At 40.7% G+C, this 17,153-nt stretch overlaps 1 protein-coding gene across 5 annotated transcripts in view; it reads left to right on the top strand.

Moving 5' to 3' along the window:
• Window positions 1–17,153, top strand: part of LOC117966432 (serine/threonine-protein phosphatase 2B catalytic subunit gamma isoform-like) — a 50,768-nt gene that overhangs the window by 19,368 nt on the left and 14,247 nt on the right. For all 5 annotated transcript variants that reach the window (XM_059008636.1, XM_059008634.1, XM_059008633.1 and 2 more), the window contains exons 3-10: window positions 477–601; window positions 8,499–8,610; window positions 11,255–11,400; window positions 11,833–11,972; window positions 13,850–13,927; window positions 14,161–14,255; window positions 15,906–16,031; window positions 16,845–16,922. In XM_059008636.1, coding sequence (XP_058864619.1) covers window positions 477–601; window positions 8,499–8,610; window positions 11,255–11,400; window positions 11,833–11,972; window positions 13,850–13,927; window positions 14,161–14,255; window positions 15,906–16,031; window positions 16,845–16,922 — 900 coding nt within the window. The remainder of the gene's footprint in view (window positions 1–476; window positions 602–8,498; window positions 8,611–11,254; window positions 11,401–11,832; window positions 11,973–13,849; window positions 13,928–14,160; window positions 14,256–15,905; window positions 16,032–16,844; window positions 16,923–17,153) is intronic.

Here is a 17,153-nt window from a genome sequence, read left to right as displayed (position 1 = left end):
AGATACGGGCCTGCCTTTTTTTTTTGTTTGTTTTTCCGGCTCCTATCGATCTTACTCTGCCATTAAATGGTTTTCTCTGCTTTTTCCGGAGAAAAAAACGACTAGAGACCTGTTTTTTGCGTCTTTTTGATGATGTCTGACAGGGTCCAACATTGGACCGGAAAGGGAAAATTGCAATGTCGTACCCCGTCCGATATAGGACCGCAAAGGGTTAAATCTTTTATTTAACATCATGTAATCAAATAAACAACAAAATGATATCACAAAAGTCTACCGGAAACCATAGTAGCAGTCCAGTACGGTATGTAATTCAATATGTTAACGTAACATTATTCGGCAGGTTTCATTCGACTTTATGAAGCAACACCTGTTCATTCTATAGGGTGATGCAAAAGTGTTGGCCACAGCTGTACACGCGTGTGTCTTTCATGCCTCCCGCTCCTGGTAGGCTAAATGTCTCTGTGTCCTCCCCGCAGTGTGTGGTGACATTCACGGACAGTTCTTTGACCTGATGAAGCTGTTTGAAGTGGGAGGTTCGCCTAACAACACAAGATACCTCTTCCTGGGCGATTACGTGGACAGGGGCTACTTCAGTATCGAGGTGGGTAAACTGGGTGGGCTTTGAGGAAGATCAGAAGAGCGAATATAAGATGGAAAGGTTAACCCACTACCTATTTCCCTCATTGCCAAACATATATTCAGATATATTTAATAGTTAAACTAAGCGTGCAATGGACACCCATGTCAAAGCATTCAATTTGGAGGGGAATGGGTTGTAAATGCCCATGATTTAATTATACGTACTCTTTTTAAATTCAAAGTACCAGCTTTTAAAAGCGCTAGATCAGATCACGTTGTTACTAAAGTGTTCCATCTGGTTGACAGCTTTTGTTTTTAACATCATCTAGAACCGGCAGCAATGAGAATTGGCCTAAAGTAATTATTTTGCCCAGTATAATGTCTCAGACCAAATGTATGACCAGCCTATGGAAATGCACTATGAATCATCGGTATTTTTTTTTTTTTAATTGTATATGACACTTTCTTTCAGCACCCTAAAGCCTGTCTAATTTAATTGGATTACTAATTACGCATACTTTCAACATGCATCATGTGTTTATACATAACTTGGAGGCACTCTAACCATACAGATTAACAACCAGTCACTGTTGCACTCCACATCAGATCTCCGTGTTTATATTCCAGTCACACTGCTAGAAAGCAATACCAATACTCAAGTGTTCCTGTTTGGCAGAGGGGGTTGAGCTCATTTGAAGGCACTGTTGCCTTTAACCCTTGCCTTGCTGGAATGAGAAGTGGTCTGACTGCAATGCTGCCACCACAACCTATTAGTACAGCTGTTGGACTTGGCTTTAAATGCCAGGTAGTGCATTGGCCATGTCTGGGCACGAGGGATAAGCTAAATGCAAAGCAAATCCAATATTTTCCTCCCCTTTTTGAGGTGCTATTGATTACCTTTGGTAAATGTATTTCCGTCCTTGTTAAAAAACAAAATTGCAGTGATCTAAATTGTACTTTTGTTTTGGTTTAGGGGTTAGATCAGCATGGCTTTGTGCAGCACACAGAAGCAGTAGTATTTTCATCTGGTATTCAGGAAGTGACGAATCAGTTTCTTGGATGATTAGGTCACAGCTTGTGGTCTGCTTTTATTAAAAAAAAAAAAAAAAACCCTTGGACCTTGCTTCCTGCTGTGGCGTAAGGCAGCACCAAAACAGTGTCTCTCTGTGCACAGCAGGCTTTGTACATTTTAATTAACACATTCTGTTTGCAGGTCCATACCTTCCATACCGTACTGTTTGTCTTTGAATGAATAAGCCCTGCAGCAATTATACAAATGATTTGGTTAATCACAAATTCTGCATCCGTCTATCACGCTCCACATGGTGAACATGAACTGCCTGGATTTTGGTCTTCACCAAACCTTTATCATGCTCTCCTTGCCTCCTGTACATGTTTTGGATTGCATCTGGCTCTAATCCGATAAACTCTTAATAAAAATATGAACCTTTCAGGTACTGTGAGATTATTGCTTAATTTATGAGGCCCCTTTTGTGTGTTAATATACAATTAAACTTGAAACGGCAGAGAAAGTAAATGAGATAAAAAATAATAAATAAAAAGGTTAATCTTATATTTATACCAACTCAAAATCACATTTAATCATCGTTGTAGCTATGTAGTGCTTTCGGTCATGGATCATGGTATCTTTTTCAATGCCATAATTCAAAGTAAGCATAGCAGTAATCACTATGATAGTCAAGCAATTTATGAATCATTTCATGCAGCACATGTCTCGATTGATGGCACGCCATGACAGCTTGATCCTGGTAGAGCAGGTTAAATAATGTAAAACGGTTTAAATTAGACCTGAGGTTAAACCGAATGAAAGCTTGTTCCTTGAACACTCAGCTGGAGTCCCGGGGCAAACAAACACCTTTTTCAAAGCACTGAACTCTCAAACAATCGGGAGGTCTTTGATTTCTTCTCCTGGGGACTGATCCAAATGTCATGCATACAACAAAAAGACTACATTAAAGAACGGAAGGTTTTTCTGTTGTAAGAGCTACTCCGGTGATCAAAACATTCCTTTATCTGCTGCTTTTATAAAGAGAGTGTGTGCTCAAAGCCACAGGGCTGAGTATACAGTATTAGCAGTGTTATTGATGACCGCAGTGCCCAGGATTAAAAGTGTATTCAACGTTTTGACCTTGAGTTCTGTAAACTTTGTTGTGTTAAGATGTAATAATTAACTTCTTATTAATGACTTGGTTTGTTTGGTGGTGTGAGGCCAGGAATAGACAGGGAAACTTCTTTTTTTTTCCACTCGCTCAATTCACATGTTAAAATGAGCACGAAAAGGTGATCGCTGGCCAATCTGCTGCCACTCTGCTTGCAATGCATTTAACTAATGTTTTGAAAAAAAAAAAAATATATATATATTTCGTTATGAAAGTATATGAGCAGGATTGTCTTACTGTTTTGCTGTTTTCCACTTTCATGTTCAGTTTTTCTTGGTCGTGGATGGACAGTTTTTAGCGTTGCCACACACAATATTTTCTGCATATCGACGCAGTGAATATACATATTTTACATTTTGAAAATTAACATGTATTGAAAGAAGACTAAACCCCAGCAGCTACAGTGAAGATCCCATCTGTCACTGTACTCTTTTGATTCGCTGGCTAGTGACTTTATTTTTCATCTGCTAGCCATCAATTTAGAGGTACTGCGACGAAAAACATCTTAAGCAAACTTACCTTCATGCCATGTAGGGTGGGCTTTTTCATATTTCATATTTTATGGACACAGTTTTGGCACCAGCCTCAGGTGCTTTAACTTTCGACAGGTACAGACACGTACCGGGAGTCCTTAAAGTCTCACACTAAATTAATATAGGTAAAAAAAAATCTTTATTCTACCCAAATGCAAACCGAAAGGTCAATAGGAGGCTTATTCAGTTCAGTAGCATTTTAGTAAGAACCTGTAGGAATTATAAGCTATTGTTTTAGTGTTAAAGCATAAAAGTAAAGTGTAGGCCATCTGATTTGAAATAATAAATGTCATGGTTGTTGGCTCCGATGAACCTCCCGAACTCGGATGTTTTTCAGTAGACTGGTGAAATCTATAAGGGATTTCGTTGGGTCTTGTGCAATTGTATAATTTATTTTCCATGCAACTCTTGAGTCAATGAGTCATTCCAGTTCCCAGATTATCAGGTTCTCGGGGTTTCATTGACAGGAAACAGGAGGCTGGGGAAATCTGGAAAGCAGCTCCTGTGATGCCCAGCGGTCGGGGGGGCTGGCTTGTTTTATGGGCTGTTACTCTACCTTCTCCAGGAACCAGGAGACAGGATCCACACTGGATACATGAGCTGTATTGACAGAGCAACTTTGTGGGCTATCGTCCGTTAGACTGACGTTCTTTCTAGTACAACCCAACAAAAATATGTACAGTATGAGACCACTTTTTCTGTTACTGTTTGAAAATGAAGCAATAGTAATGTTACACATAGGAGCTAAACCTCTTCACAGGGGTTTGACTCTGCGGTATGTAAGATCTAGGGCAGTTAGTTGGTCAGAAAGTGAATAGAAGTATTTGTTAGGTCTAATTTAGGTTTAAAGCAGTCTCTGACTGCCTCCTCTCACCTTATAGGAAACAGCAGAACCACATAACTTCCTGTAGTTTGTTTTAGATGCTTTTTAAACACCAGTTTTTAATTAAATTGAGAAAGTATATAAGTTTTATTAACAGCAAATGTGGATCATATTTAGGGATACCAAGATATTTAGGGAGAGAAAGTGAATGTCAAATAGGGCATTTATTGCACATTGTGTATACCTAGAAATTACATTAAAACCCAAGTTGAAGAGAATGCTATTATGTATTCATAGACATCAGGGTATTATTGAATGATCAAAGGAGCCTGAATGGGCTGAAAAAAGTAATTCTTCATTTATATTCTACTTTTTGGAGGACGGACCGTCTTCATCCATTGGGCTAACTTTTAAATGAATTCGGTGAATAAATATTCAAAAAAGCCGAAGCCACAGGCCTTTCTTCAGCACCAGGTTCTAGAACTCCTAATTGGTTTGTAAAGATTCTGAAGTGGGCTGCTTACGTAACGCGTTCAGATTCATTTCACCCTAACAAAACTCACAGCTATTGAACGGGTCCCTCGCTTGCGCTGCCGTCTTTATTCCTTTCTCTTTATGATACTAATCAACTCTGAGCACTCGAGAGACCAACAATACAGAGTTCAAATGGCTTTGAAGTGGAACAGTCTGCCGCATGAGCCCTGATTGTCCCCTAACAAGCACACAGTTTTTCTTTTTTTTTTCTCTCCTCTTTTATTCCAGGTGGCACCTGCTGCTCAAGGACCCTGGGCTGTTACGTTTGGAGCTGAGAAGCGTCTTTTTTTCTATTATTCTTTAGTAATTATAACCCCAGTTCTTAGTTATGTGGCCTCACTTCAGTAGCCCTAATTTAATCAATTAGTACATTTTGTCTATTAAATAAATCACAGCGAGGGATACTACTTCCCTTAACAGCTCTGCAAGTGAGGTAAAGCACAACTCAGCACTGACCTGAACACCCTTTAGTGTAGTTACTAAAATATTGCTCTTCAGTTCTAATTATGTGCCGTACATCTCTGTAACATAGGCTGGCTCAGCATTAGATGGTGCTGGCACCCTTACTTTTATTGGCTAATCTAGTCTGTGTTAAACATTTTGGTTGCAGGTAACTGGAACTGATGATCTGCTTCTAACTAGTCAGAGCACCTGAACACAAAGTATTTTAAGAACTTTAAGTAATTTGCCATAAGAACCACTGGTTAGTATCCCTTTTAATTCTAGACAACATTACCGCACAATCACATGCTATGTTATGTTCTCCATGTAAAAGATAAGTTTTAAACAGATTGCAGAATTCAAGGCTTGTCCTTTTTTTATTAAAAATAATAATAATAATAATCTGTATATTTCATTAATCTAGTTTCAGTATCGCTTGCATCCATTATTTCTCCATTGGGAATTGAAGTCACAGTTCGTTACTGTTTTTTTTTTGCTTAGCACAAAAAAGCGACAGAAAAAACTGCATTTTTAAAAAGCAAAGCCGCCTCTGGGGAAACGCATGCAGTAAGTGGCTACTAACTACACACTATACACAAATTATGCAGCTGTAGGTGTACCACCAAAGCTTATACGAGATCTATTTCAGTTTGCCTGGTTTGTCAGAGTGAATATTTTAAAGAATTCAAAGGCGTGCGTGTTTTGAAGCAGATTTTTGCTGTCATTTTGCAGCGGGGTGGCGAGATCAGCTCTTGTATTAAAAATATAATAAGTACTTTTTTTTTTTTTTTAAAGAATATATAAACTTTCATCCCAAGTTAATTGCATTACATTTTCCCAGACTTGTTTTTTTTTTAAACAGTGTCTGAAACCCTTGCAGTCTGCTACAGCGCTGCTTAAGAACAAGTAGCTTTAATTGCTCTTTTTCTTTTTTTTTTTTCTTCAAACAATTGTATGGTGTTTGCACTCATTCCAGTGGGTCTGGGTTCTCTTGCTCCAGTATTGTGTTATCATGAGGAATGGTATCAGTCTGGGCACATAGGATTCTCCAGGCGAGCTCAAAGCCAGGTCAAGGCAGATTTATAGAACAATAGTCATAACTTAACCACACAGAATGCAAGGAAAGGGGCTCCCGAGTGGCGCACCCAGTAAAAGCACTCACGTAGAATGCAGGTTGCACCCTATAGTCTGGACTTCATCGGTTCGAGTCCAGGCTATTCTTTTGCCGACTCAGGACGGGCTCTCCCAGGGGGCGGCACAAAATTGGCCGAGCGTCGCCCGGGGGGAGGGAGGGTTAGGTCGGCCAGGGTGTCCTCGGCTCACCGTGCACCAGCGACCCCTGTGGTCTGGCCGGGCGCCTGCGGGCTTTCCTGTAAGCTGCCCAGAACTGCATTGTCTTCCGACGCTGTAGCTCTTGGGTGGCTGCATGGTGAGTCTGTAGTGTGAAAAAAAGCGTGCGGCTGACAGCACACGCTTCGGAGGACAGCGTGTGCTCGTCTTCGCTGCTCCAGAGTCAGCGAAGGGGTGGTAGCGGTGAGCTGAGCTAAACAAAATAATTGGACATTACTGAATTGGGGAGAAACACAAAAAAACTAATTGGCGACTACTAAATTAAAATATATTAATGGAAATATAAAAAAGCAATTCATGACATTTTGAAGCTAAATATTAGCCAAACAGTCATGAATACATGAATCACTTTGTAGACTGTTGCTGGCTGTGTTTTAACAAACATCTGAAAACAGGCTTTCAAAAAAAGCATTCTACTTTTATTTGAAGTTCTTCATGAAGCACAGATGTTTTAAAACCTACATCATGTCAAGCATGTTTTGTTATTTGGTTAAAGCCAAGCAATTGATTACACAGATAAAAACACAACCAGCCTCTTGCTTGCGTGCACATATTTTTCAGCAAGTTCAATTATTGGCTAATGAATGGAAAGCTGTTTTCTCATCAATTTGGCCATTGTATTGTCACAAAAGGCTGTTTTTAAAAAGCAAAGAAGCGCATTTTCAATTATGTAGATCTGAAATTAGAATTCAGACACTGGCTTTTTATATGTAAATAGTATTTTTTTTTTTTTAATTCAGTGAAATCTGAATTAAAAACATACGACCATTTGTGGCTGCTTATTCAACATTCCTCTCTGGACTAGTATTTAAAATAAATAATAATAATAATCTGTTACTTCACTACTGCTGAATGGAAACGAGACTCCTTTTACATAGCAGTTTCATCCATTCCAGGTTCTACTACAAACTTGATTAGCCACACTGTACAGGTAACAAGCTCAGGTGTGTCTTATTAAACTCATAGTAAAACCAGGAATGGATCAAACCGCTAGCAGACTTATTTCCATCCCTGTACGGAATCTGTAACTACAGTGTTTAGTGTGTATGAACTGGATCCAGGTGTAGACCAGGGACGGCATCTCAGTTATCAGACCAAGCAGAGAAAATCCCCTAATTTAAGTGAGTCGACTACTTCTGAGACCTCTAGCGCGTCCCTCTGCATGGGGAGTGATCATGACACTGCACTCCATTAGTCCACTTCAAGCCGTTGTAACTAATGTGTGTCAGTGTGGAAGCCTGATGGTCTGGGAGTCTGATTTGATTAGCTCTGTACACCAGGGAAACCAAGCTGGGCATACAACGGTTTTGTACAATTTCTTGTGATTATTGAATCCACCCCTGAACGGCTACACAGAACAATTTCAAGTAGCTGCAGTCCTGAGGATGTCTCGATCAGACCTCCACCAAAGATCCTCAAACAGTACATCTTCAATAAAAAGATGCAAAAACCTGTGCCGACACTTTAAAACTTTTACAGTCCAGTGCTGACACCATCATCTTCTGAATGTAGCATATTTAATGATTAATATAGCAAGCCTATGTATATTATTGTTAACCTTCTTGGAAACCAAAAATCACTTCTCAGTATATTTACTTCAGACTAGCATTCAATTGAAATGCAAAGCAGATGTATCCTTTTGAAACTGGTAACAGACCCCCACGTACGTAGTTGTTGTACAAGGGTTGTGACGAGTTTATTTTAGAATCTAAACCCCTTTGATTCCATCGGTTGCATTAGAAATGACAGTGAGTCACCTGGACTTTGGGCAGTACTTTCAGTTTTTCCCCCGCATCCGTTGTACAGTCCGCTTGGTGAATGACAGAATGGGGTGTGTTTTAACCTGAGACCCCCCCTGTATTGCTGAGGGGTGTCTGTGTAAAGTCTTGCACTGTCCTCAGTGATCTGTACTCTGCTCCTGTGTTAATCTGTTCCATCCCCTTGTTTGTTTGTTTTAAAATGAAAGTGATTTGCATGGCTAATGCAGCATTGTTTACTTTTGAATTGAATTGAAAATCGTAAGCCTAAACTAAACAACCCTGTCACATTGTTTTGCAGTGCGTGCTGTTTCTGTGGGTTCTGAAGATCAACCACCCCAACACCCTCTTCCTTCTCAGAGGCAACCATGAGTGCCGGCATCTCACAGAGTACTTCACCTTCAAACAGGAGTGTGAGTGCAGCTCAATACCAGCCTGATGGGGGGGGGGGGGGAGCAGCGCTTCGGATACAGGGGCTGTACCAGGAGAAAGTACATTAGTGCCAACCCCAGATTTAAAAGCCATTTTGTTACTACTTATTAATGCTAGCATCGCTGCAACTGGCACCCCTTTTCTTGTGATGAAGATCCCTTTTTTTTTTTTTTTTTTTAATGCATCAGGATCTTTTAAAAGCTCCTCTCAGGAACTGCCTGTGCTGTACCTCCCAGTTGGCTAGGGACATGTAATCTAGAGCTCAGGAAATGAAACCGTCCCAGGAAACAACAGATTCAAAGTTGCATTTAAAAACATATATCTTAAACCAGGGCAGGGGAGCTGGGATTTGCAGTCTAATGAAGTGGTCTGGACACTCCTTTGATAACAAGGTTAAGTGAAGATGGTGTCCCAATTGATACGTTTTCAGAAAACACACACACACACATAGAAACTACTAACAACTTTGATTTGTGCTGCAGTATCACAAATTACTTCCAGATTTCAGCACATAAGACCCAATTATCAGATCATATTTCTCTAGTCTGTTCTGTACTTCTGTATTTAGAATTTTATAATCAAGTGACAGAAGGCCTCTTAGAACTCTGAAGTTGTTTTGTAACAGTGTGTAAAAAAATTACAGACAAATAAATGTGCTTTGAGAAAGTCTCGTTAAAACGTTTTTTTGAGGGAGGATAGTGAACGAAAAGAACTGTAACTGTACCAACCGTAAATATGTTTAAGCTGGATTAAACCATTTGGCACGGGAACATTCATGTATTTTTATTACATTTTTTTTTTAGTCTATAGTTCTCCCATTTTTTACTCCAATTCTCAGAAGCGCGCTGAATTTTCCATTCTCTTTGGGTAATGTCACAGATTTGTCATGCTGCGTTTCTGTGCTGACGCTATGATTTAATAATCAGATTTTTTTTAAGAGGGTACTTTGAGCAGTTAAGACCCAAACTGTGAGCAGTTAAGACCCAACTCTTGAACTCAGGAGCCCACAAAGCTGACTCAACAACTTTTCAGCTCTTTTCTTGGACCATTTGCAAAACCACGGTCGAGCCTTCCTCTAAAAAGATGAAGGTGAAAACCTTACATCAGTCATCTCTTTGGTCCCCTTAACCACTTAAAAGGATTAATAAGCAAGGCTGTAAAATTCATTTTCATTTCCTCTGATTACCACCAGCAACATCATCATCACAGCCCCCTCTTTCTCTTTTCTTGTGCTCTAATTCTTTTGCTTAAATAAAAAAAATATTTAAAAATAGATGCATCATGTGACCCACAGCACCAGAAGTGATTAGGCGCCACCAGAAAGCAGAAGTTTAAACATTAACAGTATTGAAAAAGGAAAAAAAATAAACAAAGACCCAAATTATCCAGTATCTAAGTCTTGGTTATCAGTCCACCCACTGTAACGTGAATGTGTGGTCAGCCCAAATGCATTGACAGTAAGGGAAGTTGTTCTGATAAGCGAGACTGTGGATGGTCGTTGTAGTAAACAGACTCTGAAGGATTTATATTTTAGTGCGAACAGTGGCACTCGTGACTTCAAAGTTCTTTCGTCCTGCTAAAGGAAAGTTTTAGTAAAAGAAGCCAGTTGTATTGATAGCGATGTGGAGCTGTGATTTTACCTGCTTCTCCAAACCCCTGCTGCTGTTACATTGCTCATCCAAGGTCTTATTTCCATTAAACCTATCTGGGCTGGGTATTAACACTCAAATACGACGCCGACGGCACATGATTAAGAACTATATTTAAACTTGAAATCCTGAGCCTATGAGTTTGGAGAAGTCCTTTGTGCAGATATTTATAACCATCTAAGAGGCAGTGTGTGTGTGTTGTTATTGATACACCCGTAGAAACTTAAGAGGCTGCGCTAAACAAACTCAAATATTGATTGGGTACGGTAACACAAATATAAAGAAAGTAAAATCAGGTTCCATCTGGAGATGCAAAATAAACTAGATCTGGTTTTCCGCAGTGAGAAAGTTACCCATGTAATACATTTACTATGGAGGGGACAGTTTGCCAGCAATTTGCCCATAGTGGTCAATTATAGTCCCCAAAGAAAAATACGTCTTTGGAATGCACTCGTTCAAGTCTGTGTGGCAAGTTTCACTGCTCAAAATGAAAGCTCCCTTTGTCTACAGTGGTAGTTTTTTACGCTGGCCCTGAAGTACCTCCCACCTCTCCAGGTTTTTGTTTAAAGATTTAAAATGGCAGTGTGCTGATGAACACAGACTCTAGAGCAATTATTGTAGCTGCACACAGTGTAAAGTTTCTGAGGCTGAGTGCTGTCTTATGCACACTTGAAAACAGTGAACATTTAAAACAAATATTTAGTTTAAACAAAACCAGGACTTTTGGGGGTACTTGAGGAGTAGAGTTTGAAAAACACTGATCTAATTTTTTTTTTTTTTTTAGTCTACTGCTATGATTGCTCAGTAAAGCACTTTTTAGCTACTTATTTATGATCCAGTACAAAGTGGAACTATTGTTTATTACCAGTATGGAAGAAATGTAATTGCAGGTAAACGCTGTCTATAACGGATGAAGGAGCTTCAACTCCTGCTAGGACCTGTAACCTTTATTGTGATTTTACTGTTTCCCCTCCAGGTAAAATCAAGTATTCGGAGCGGGTATACGACGCATGCATGGATGCCTTTGACTGTCTCCCGCTCGCTGCACTAATGAACCAGCAGTTTCTGTGCGTACACGGGGGGCTGTCGCCAGAGATCAACTGCCTGGATGACATTAGGAAAGTAAGTTGGTATTATTTTTGGTCAGCTTGTCGTGTTCTAACAAACACTTCAAATCTCAGGCCAAGGTTATGCCCATAGAGCCCAGGTTTCAAGTACAATGCTACACAAAAAGGGCTGTCGCTATGGTTATTTTCTGTGAAGGCCGTATTGTCAGCTATCAGTTTAGATTTTTAAAGCCAGCAGTGTGACACGTCATTAAATTAAAGCAAGACGATTCATCTACTCTTGTGAACAGTACACTACACAGTGTTAGCATTTAAGTCGGTGATGAAATGGACATGGCAAAATTAGCTGCAATTAATGTTGATTGATTAAAACACGTGCACCATGCAGACATTTCCATGCTTAGCACAGCAAGTCGTCACGGATGTATTCACGCTCTTGTTTTGTGCCCTGTTCATTCCTGCCTGTCCCCTTTCATGTGTTTTCCAGTTAGACAGATTTAAGGAGCCGCCAGCCTTCGGACCCATGTGTGACCTGCTGTGGTCCGACCCGTCTGAGGATTACGGCAGCGAAAAGTCGTCGGAACACTTCAGCCATAACAGCGTACGAGGCTGCTCCTACTTCTACAGGTACGCACTCAGCACTGGAAAACACTCCAGCGATCAGTTTAGATTTACTGTAGATTGCTCGATTTCCTGACAAGTGTCCGTTTTATTTCTTTTTTTTTTTTAATTTAGTCATTGCCAATTATTTTCTCCCAGTTTGGAATGTCCAATTATTTTTAGGCTCAGCTCACCGCTACCACCCCTGCGCTGACTCGGGAGGGCCAAGACGAACACACGCTGTCCTCCGAAGCGTGTGTCGTCAGCCGACCGCTTTTTTTTCACACTGTGGACTCACCATGCAGCCACCCAAGAGCTACAGCGTCGGAGAACAACGCAGCTCTCGGGCAGCTTATAGGCAAGCCCGCAGGCGCCCGGCCAGACTACAGGGGGCGCTGGTGCGCGGTGAGCCGAGGACACCCTGGCTGACCTAACCCTCCCTCCCCCCGGGCGGCGCTCAGCCAATTGAGCGCCGCCCCCTGGAAGCTCCTGTCCTCGGTCGGCAAAGGAATAGCCTGGACTCGAACTCGCGACGTCCAGACTATAGGTTTTTAATAGCACCCTTCACACCAAAGACGACACGACAAGCGACGTCGCTGCGACACAAATTCCAACGTGAGCGATGAAAAAAAATAAAAAAATAGAACCTGGTCCTATTTTTGCAAATTCGTCGCGTGACAACTACACAACTGAGCAATCTGAGAACAGCTTCATGTCATGTGGTTTGAAATCAAGCCCTGTTTCACTTTCACTCAAAATGGAGGAGAAGATCATACTTGCAGTAATCTAATTTCCCTGACCTATTTGACAAGCGTCAAAGCAATTATAAAAACATAGAAGCCAAAAACGTAATATGGGAGTTGATTTCTAATGATCTGGGCGTGCGCCCAAATCCGGTGCTTTTGACACTTTTGACGTCTGCGGAATAACAGCAGTAATAATAAGAGCTCTTCCTCTTCTCGATCAGCCATTTTCTGTTGCGTTTGTTTGTTAGTAATCATACTTTCTGAAATTTTTAGCTGTCGCGTCGGGTCTGTGATCGCTTCAGGTGTGCATGGTGTTTTCACAGCGAATTCGTCGTGTTGCCCCAGTAGAAATCACGTCGCGTCTGGTGTGTGAAGGCCTTAACCCTGCACACGTGCAAATACAGTAGACACCCCTGTTTTTTTAACTGGAGTAGTTTCAGCCTGTCATTTTCCATCAGACTTTAATCAAATGAAAAAATATATATATAAATGACAGCCTACACGTCTGATGTAGCACAAGCATAGATTATAACTGAGAGTAAAGAATGATCTCCATTCCTGATTGTATTTCTTGTCACACACAGTAAAAGTCTCCTCCAGCTTTTTAATATACCTTCAGTTGTAGCGTAACCAGATGTGGAAGAATCGAAGCGCTTGAAGTCGCTGCTTTGCTTAGAAGGCAGGGACCATGTTGGGAGAGTGAAATCCACTATTTCTTTTGGAAAGCCCATAATTGTAATTGATTTGGCTCGCATTGAAAGATATTTTTTATAGGGCAGTTCGTACCCATTCTCCAGCTGTTTGCAATTCCTACGGTCCTAAATGAATGCAGGTGGTCTCGGCAAATTGCAGATGATGTATAAAAACTGCCAGTCTGCCACATGAAAGAGCAAGTTTGTTTGCGTGTGTTGTGTTTTCACCACCGCATTGATGAAAGCAAATAAGCTGGTAATTACAGATGCACTGACCATGGCAAATTGTAGCTGTACCTCTGCAAACTGCGGAACATGAACCCCTTAAAGAAGGGCTCTACAGTGACTGCAGCTCAGATTCAGATCGATTTTGTAGGGCTGACTTTGAGACCGAATGGCTTGAAGAATATGTGTGTGTGTGTGTGTGTATATATACTGTATTTCTTTTCTCTTTTTTGTTTTTCAGTTATCCAGCAGTTTGTGATTTTTTGCTAAATAATAATTTGTTGTCAGTAATAAGAGCACATGAAGCTCAGGATGCAGGGTAAGGAAACATCTTTTTTTTATTGTATTTTGAGTTTTGATCTCTAGTTTTTTGCATGACAGAATGATAATTTGTACTTGTTATGCATGTATGTTTGTCTGTCTGTGTCCATGTCTGTCTGTTTGTTTGCATCTGTAGGTGACTGTAGGTATCCTCTATGTGTTTCTGTGTCATTTCTATTTGTTCTCTTAATCGGTATAAAAGTTCTAACAGCTTTATTGCTATTTTCCAAGGTACCGAATGTACAGAAAAAGCCAGACGACAGGTTTCCCCTCATTAATTACAATTTTCTCAGCACCAAATTATCTAGATGTCTACAACAACAAAGGTAAGATTTTAAACATAAGAAAATGTTGGGGGACAAGAGGCGGCTGTTTGGTCCATCCAGGCTTGTCCATTTGTAGCACACCATTAGTGGGAATGAATGAATGAATGAATCAATCAGTGAGTCTGTGTTTGTAATCATTGATTTGTATTTAAATTTTACTCTTCCGCATGTATTTGTCCAGTGGTAACATTTCAAAATCTGTCTTACTGCTCAATTTCACCATATTTAAATCAGGACTGTGACATGTTTGCCTTCAGTGTATTCTTCGTTGAAAATTGTGTCACGTGCATCATTGTAATTCGAGGCCGATATTGATTTTGGCACATCCTGCTTCTTGCCCAGTGAAATAGATTCCTGCTTCCCTTTGGGGGGGGGGATCCTGGTTATTAGTCTTTCCTGTTCGATACAGTTTCTTTGATTTGATGTCTTTGCGGTAAATGATACACCAGGGTGGGTTAATTGGGAGGCACCTTGCTTTTGTACATTGTAGAGACAGTAGCACAAAGTTTAATACATCAAACTGTCTCCATGTGACCAGTGCACTAATAAAAGACCTGATCACCATTTCTATTTGCACAATTGTCAAGTATTTTCTTTCACGAGTATTGTCAGAACCTCCGATGCTCGTAAAAGAAATGATTTCTTCTGCCGGTTTTCCAGCTGGTTTGTGATGTGTCTGCGCACCTCCTTTTCTATTTAAACCGTTTTACCTGGGGACCCTTGTTAAATTTTGTTCTAATAGTGGAGCTTCTTCCATATGGCTGGCAGCAGATGCCCTTTGGTAAAAGTGTTTATTTTTCCTTCCTCCCACTCACTCTAAAGGCTAGTGGAGTGACCTCAGACACTTCTGTTTGGTCAGGCAGGGTGTTCCCGTGATGCCCCCACACCGTCTATTTCAGGATTAGTGATGAACAGGGGCATGCTTGTTTAGATCAGGGGTAGGCAACCCTGGTTCTGGAATGCCACGATCCTGCAGGTTTTGTAGGTATTTCTTAATCAATTTCTAAATACCTGGAACACATTGTAATTCTGACCAATTAAGCCAATTGTTCAATCAATTAGAGCTTGGGTAAAACAAAAACCAGAAGTGTCTGTGGCACTCCAGGACCAGGGTTGCCTACCCCTAGTTTAGATCACCTCCAAACCACGATTGTGCTCTCAAAGCATAGCCTCTGGGCCAGATTGTGTACTGGTCCTTGAAATAAAAAGCTGTTTGAATGTATAGCAGTGAACACTATTTATTTTTAATCCAAAATCCAGCTGAAAATGTAGATCTTTTTAAAAACTGGATTCAATTCTAATAGTACCGTCATCCCTACCGCCACAGAGTTATCAACTTTGATTTAATTCAGCACAGTTTTTGGAAAGAGTAATAGTCCTGATTTGGTACCATATGAAACTTCCACAAGCCATGGTAACGGCATGTGTAACAGAGCGGATACCAAGCACACTACAAGCAAGCTCCTTAACCACCCTGCCGAAGGCTCGTCCGGGGGTGTGGTTCTTAAGCTTGTAACCTCATCTCACTGACGGGCTCAGAGTCTGAATCAACCCCACTGTGTTGCAGCTCTAAAAGAAAAAGCCCGGTACTGAGGTGCATGGGAACATCACTGTGTTGAGGAACATGCTTTCTCTCTTGGTGCTCTGCAGCTGCTGTGTTGAAATACGAAAACAATGTGATGAATATCAGACAGTTCAACTGCTCCCCTCACCCGTACTGGCTCCCCAACTTCATGGACGTCTTCACATGGTCCCTGCCCTTCGTCGGGGAGAAAGGTGAGTTGGAGAAATCGGCTGCAGCTTTTACAGGGAAGAAAATAACACTCCTATTGCAGAGCAGATTCCAAGCTTTGTTAGCCGCAGTGTATATATAGGTAACAAGCTCAGGTGTGTCTTATTAAACTCCTAGTAAGACCAGGACTAAGCAAACTGCTATGCAATGGGAGTCTGATTTCCATTCCTGTTTTATCAACTAGAAATGAAGTTATACTTGGGACTGTGTTAGTAAAACTCAATGGGGTTGATTCAGTTGATCTAAACGTAAAAATAATGGGAAACCAACACCTTCAATTGCATGTGTGTGTCTTTAGATTACAGTGTCACGTTTGGAGCTATTATTCACTATTTAAACAATGGGGGTATTTAGATCAGTCAGTGTTTAGACTAATTGTACAGACCCAAGTGTATGCTAACATGTTTTAAATGGCAGTACTTCTATTGCTTTTTGTATATGAATATATTTTATGTATTTATTTTTTTATATGAATATCCTTGGAGAGAGTGTGTTTTTCCCCTTTTAAGAAAAACCACACTACAGTACCACAGACGTCTGTTGCACATTTGCTAGTGTGATATTTGACCACTCTGGAACATTGTTGCATGCCTTGAATCTAATAACCTGGACTAACGCAGCTGTGAAGAATTCCAATGGTGTTGCAGACCACTAGCTAACCCTTAGGATTGGAGGTCAGTAGGTTTGCACTGAGCAGGGTTAAAGGTGGTTAATGAATGGAGGGGTCACCGCCTCGCTGCACAGGGAACCTGTCTGATGCTGATGGCTGACCTGGAATTGTCTGATCTGTATTGCAGTTACAGAGATGCTGGTTAACGTCCTGAACATCTGCTCTGATGATGAGCTCATGTCAGAGGGAGACGATACCTGTGAAGGTAAGAAATCCCAACTCCTGCAGTTAGCCGCAGAAGAGGGGGCGATTTAAAGGGACAGATTTGTAAAGTTTTATCGTACACTTTTTTCTTTTATAAGTTAATACATTGTGCTTTGTAGGGTTTCTCTTATTGTATAAGATATGCAGTTTGGGCAAAGCGATATACCCTCCCCTCAACATATTAATGTATTATACATCACTGAAATGAAGGAACACATCACCTTGAAATTGC

The sequence above is a fragment of the Acipenser ruthenus genome, chromosome 37 (assembly GCF_902713425.1).
Source record: "Acipenser ruthenus chromosome 37, fAciRut3.2 maternal haplotype, whole genome shotgun sequence".
Taxonomy (NCBI): domain Eukaryota; kingdom Metazoa; phylum Chordata; class Actinopteri; order Acipenseriformes; family Acipenseridae; genus Acipenser; species Acipenser ruthenus.
This window is presented reverse-complemented; position numbering and strand designations above follow the sequence as displayed.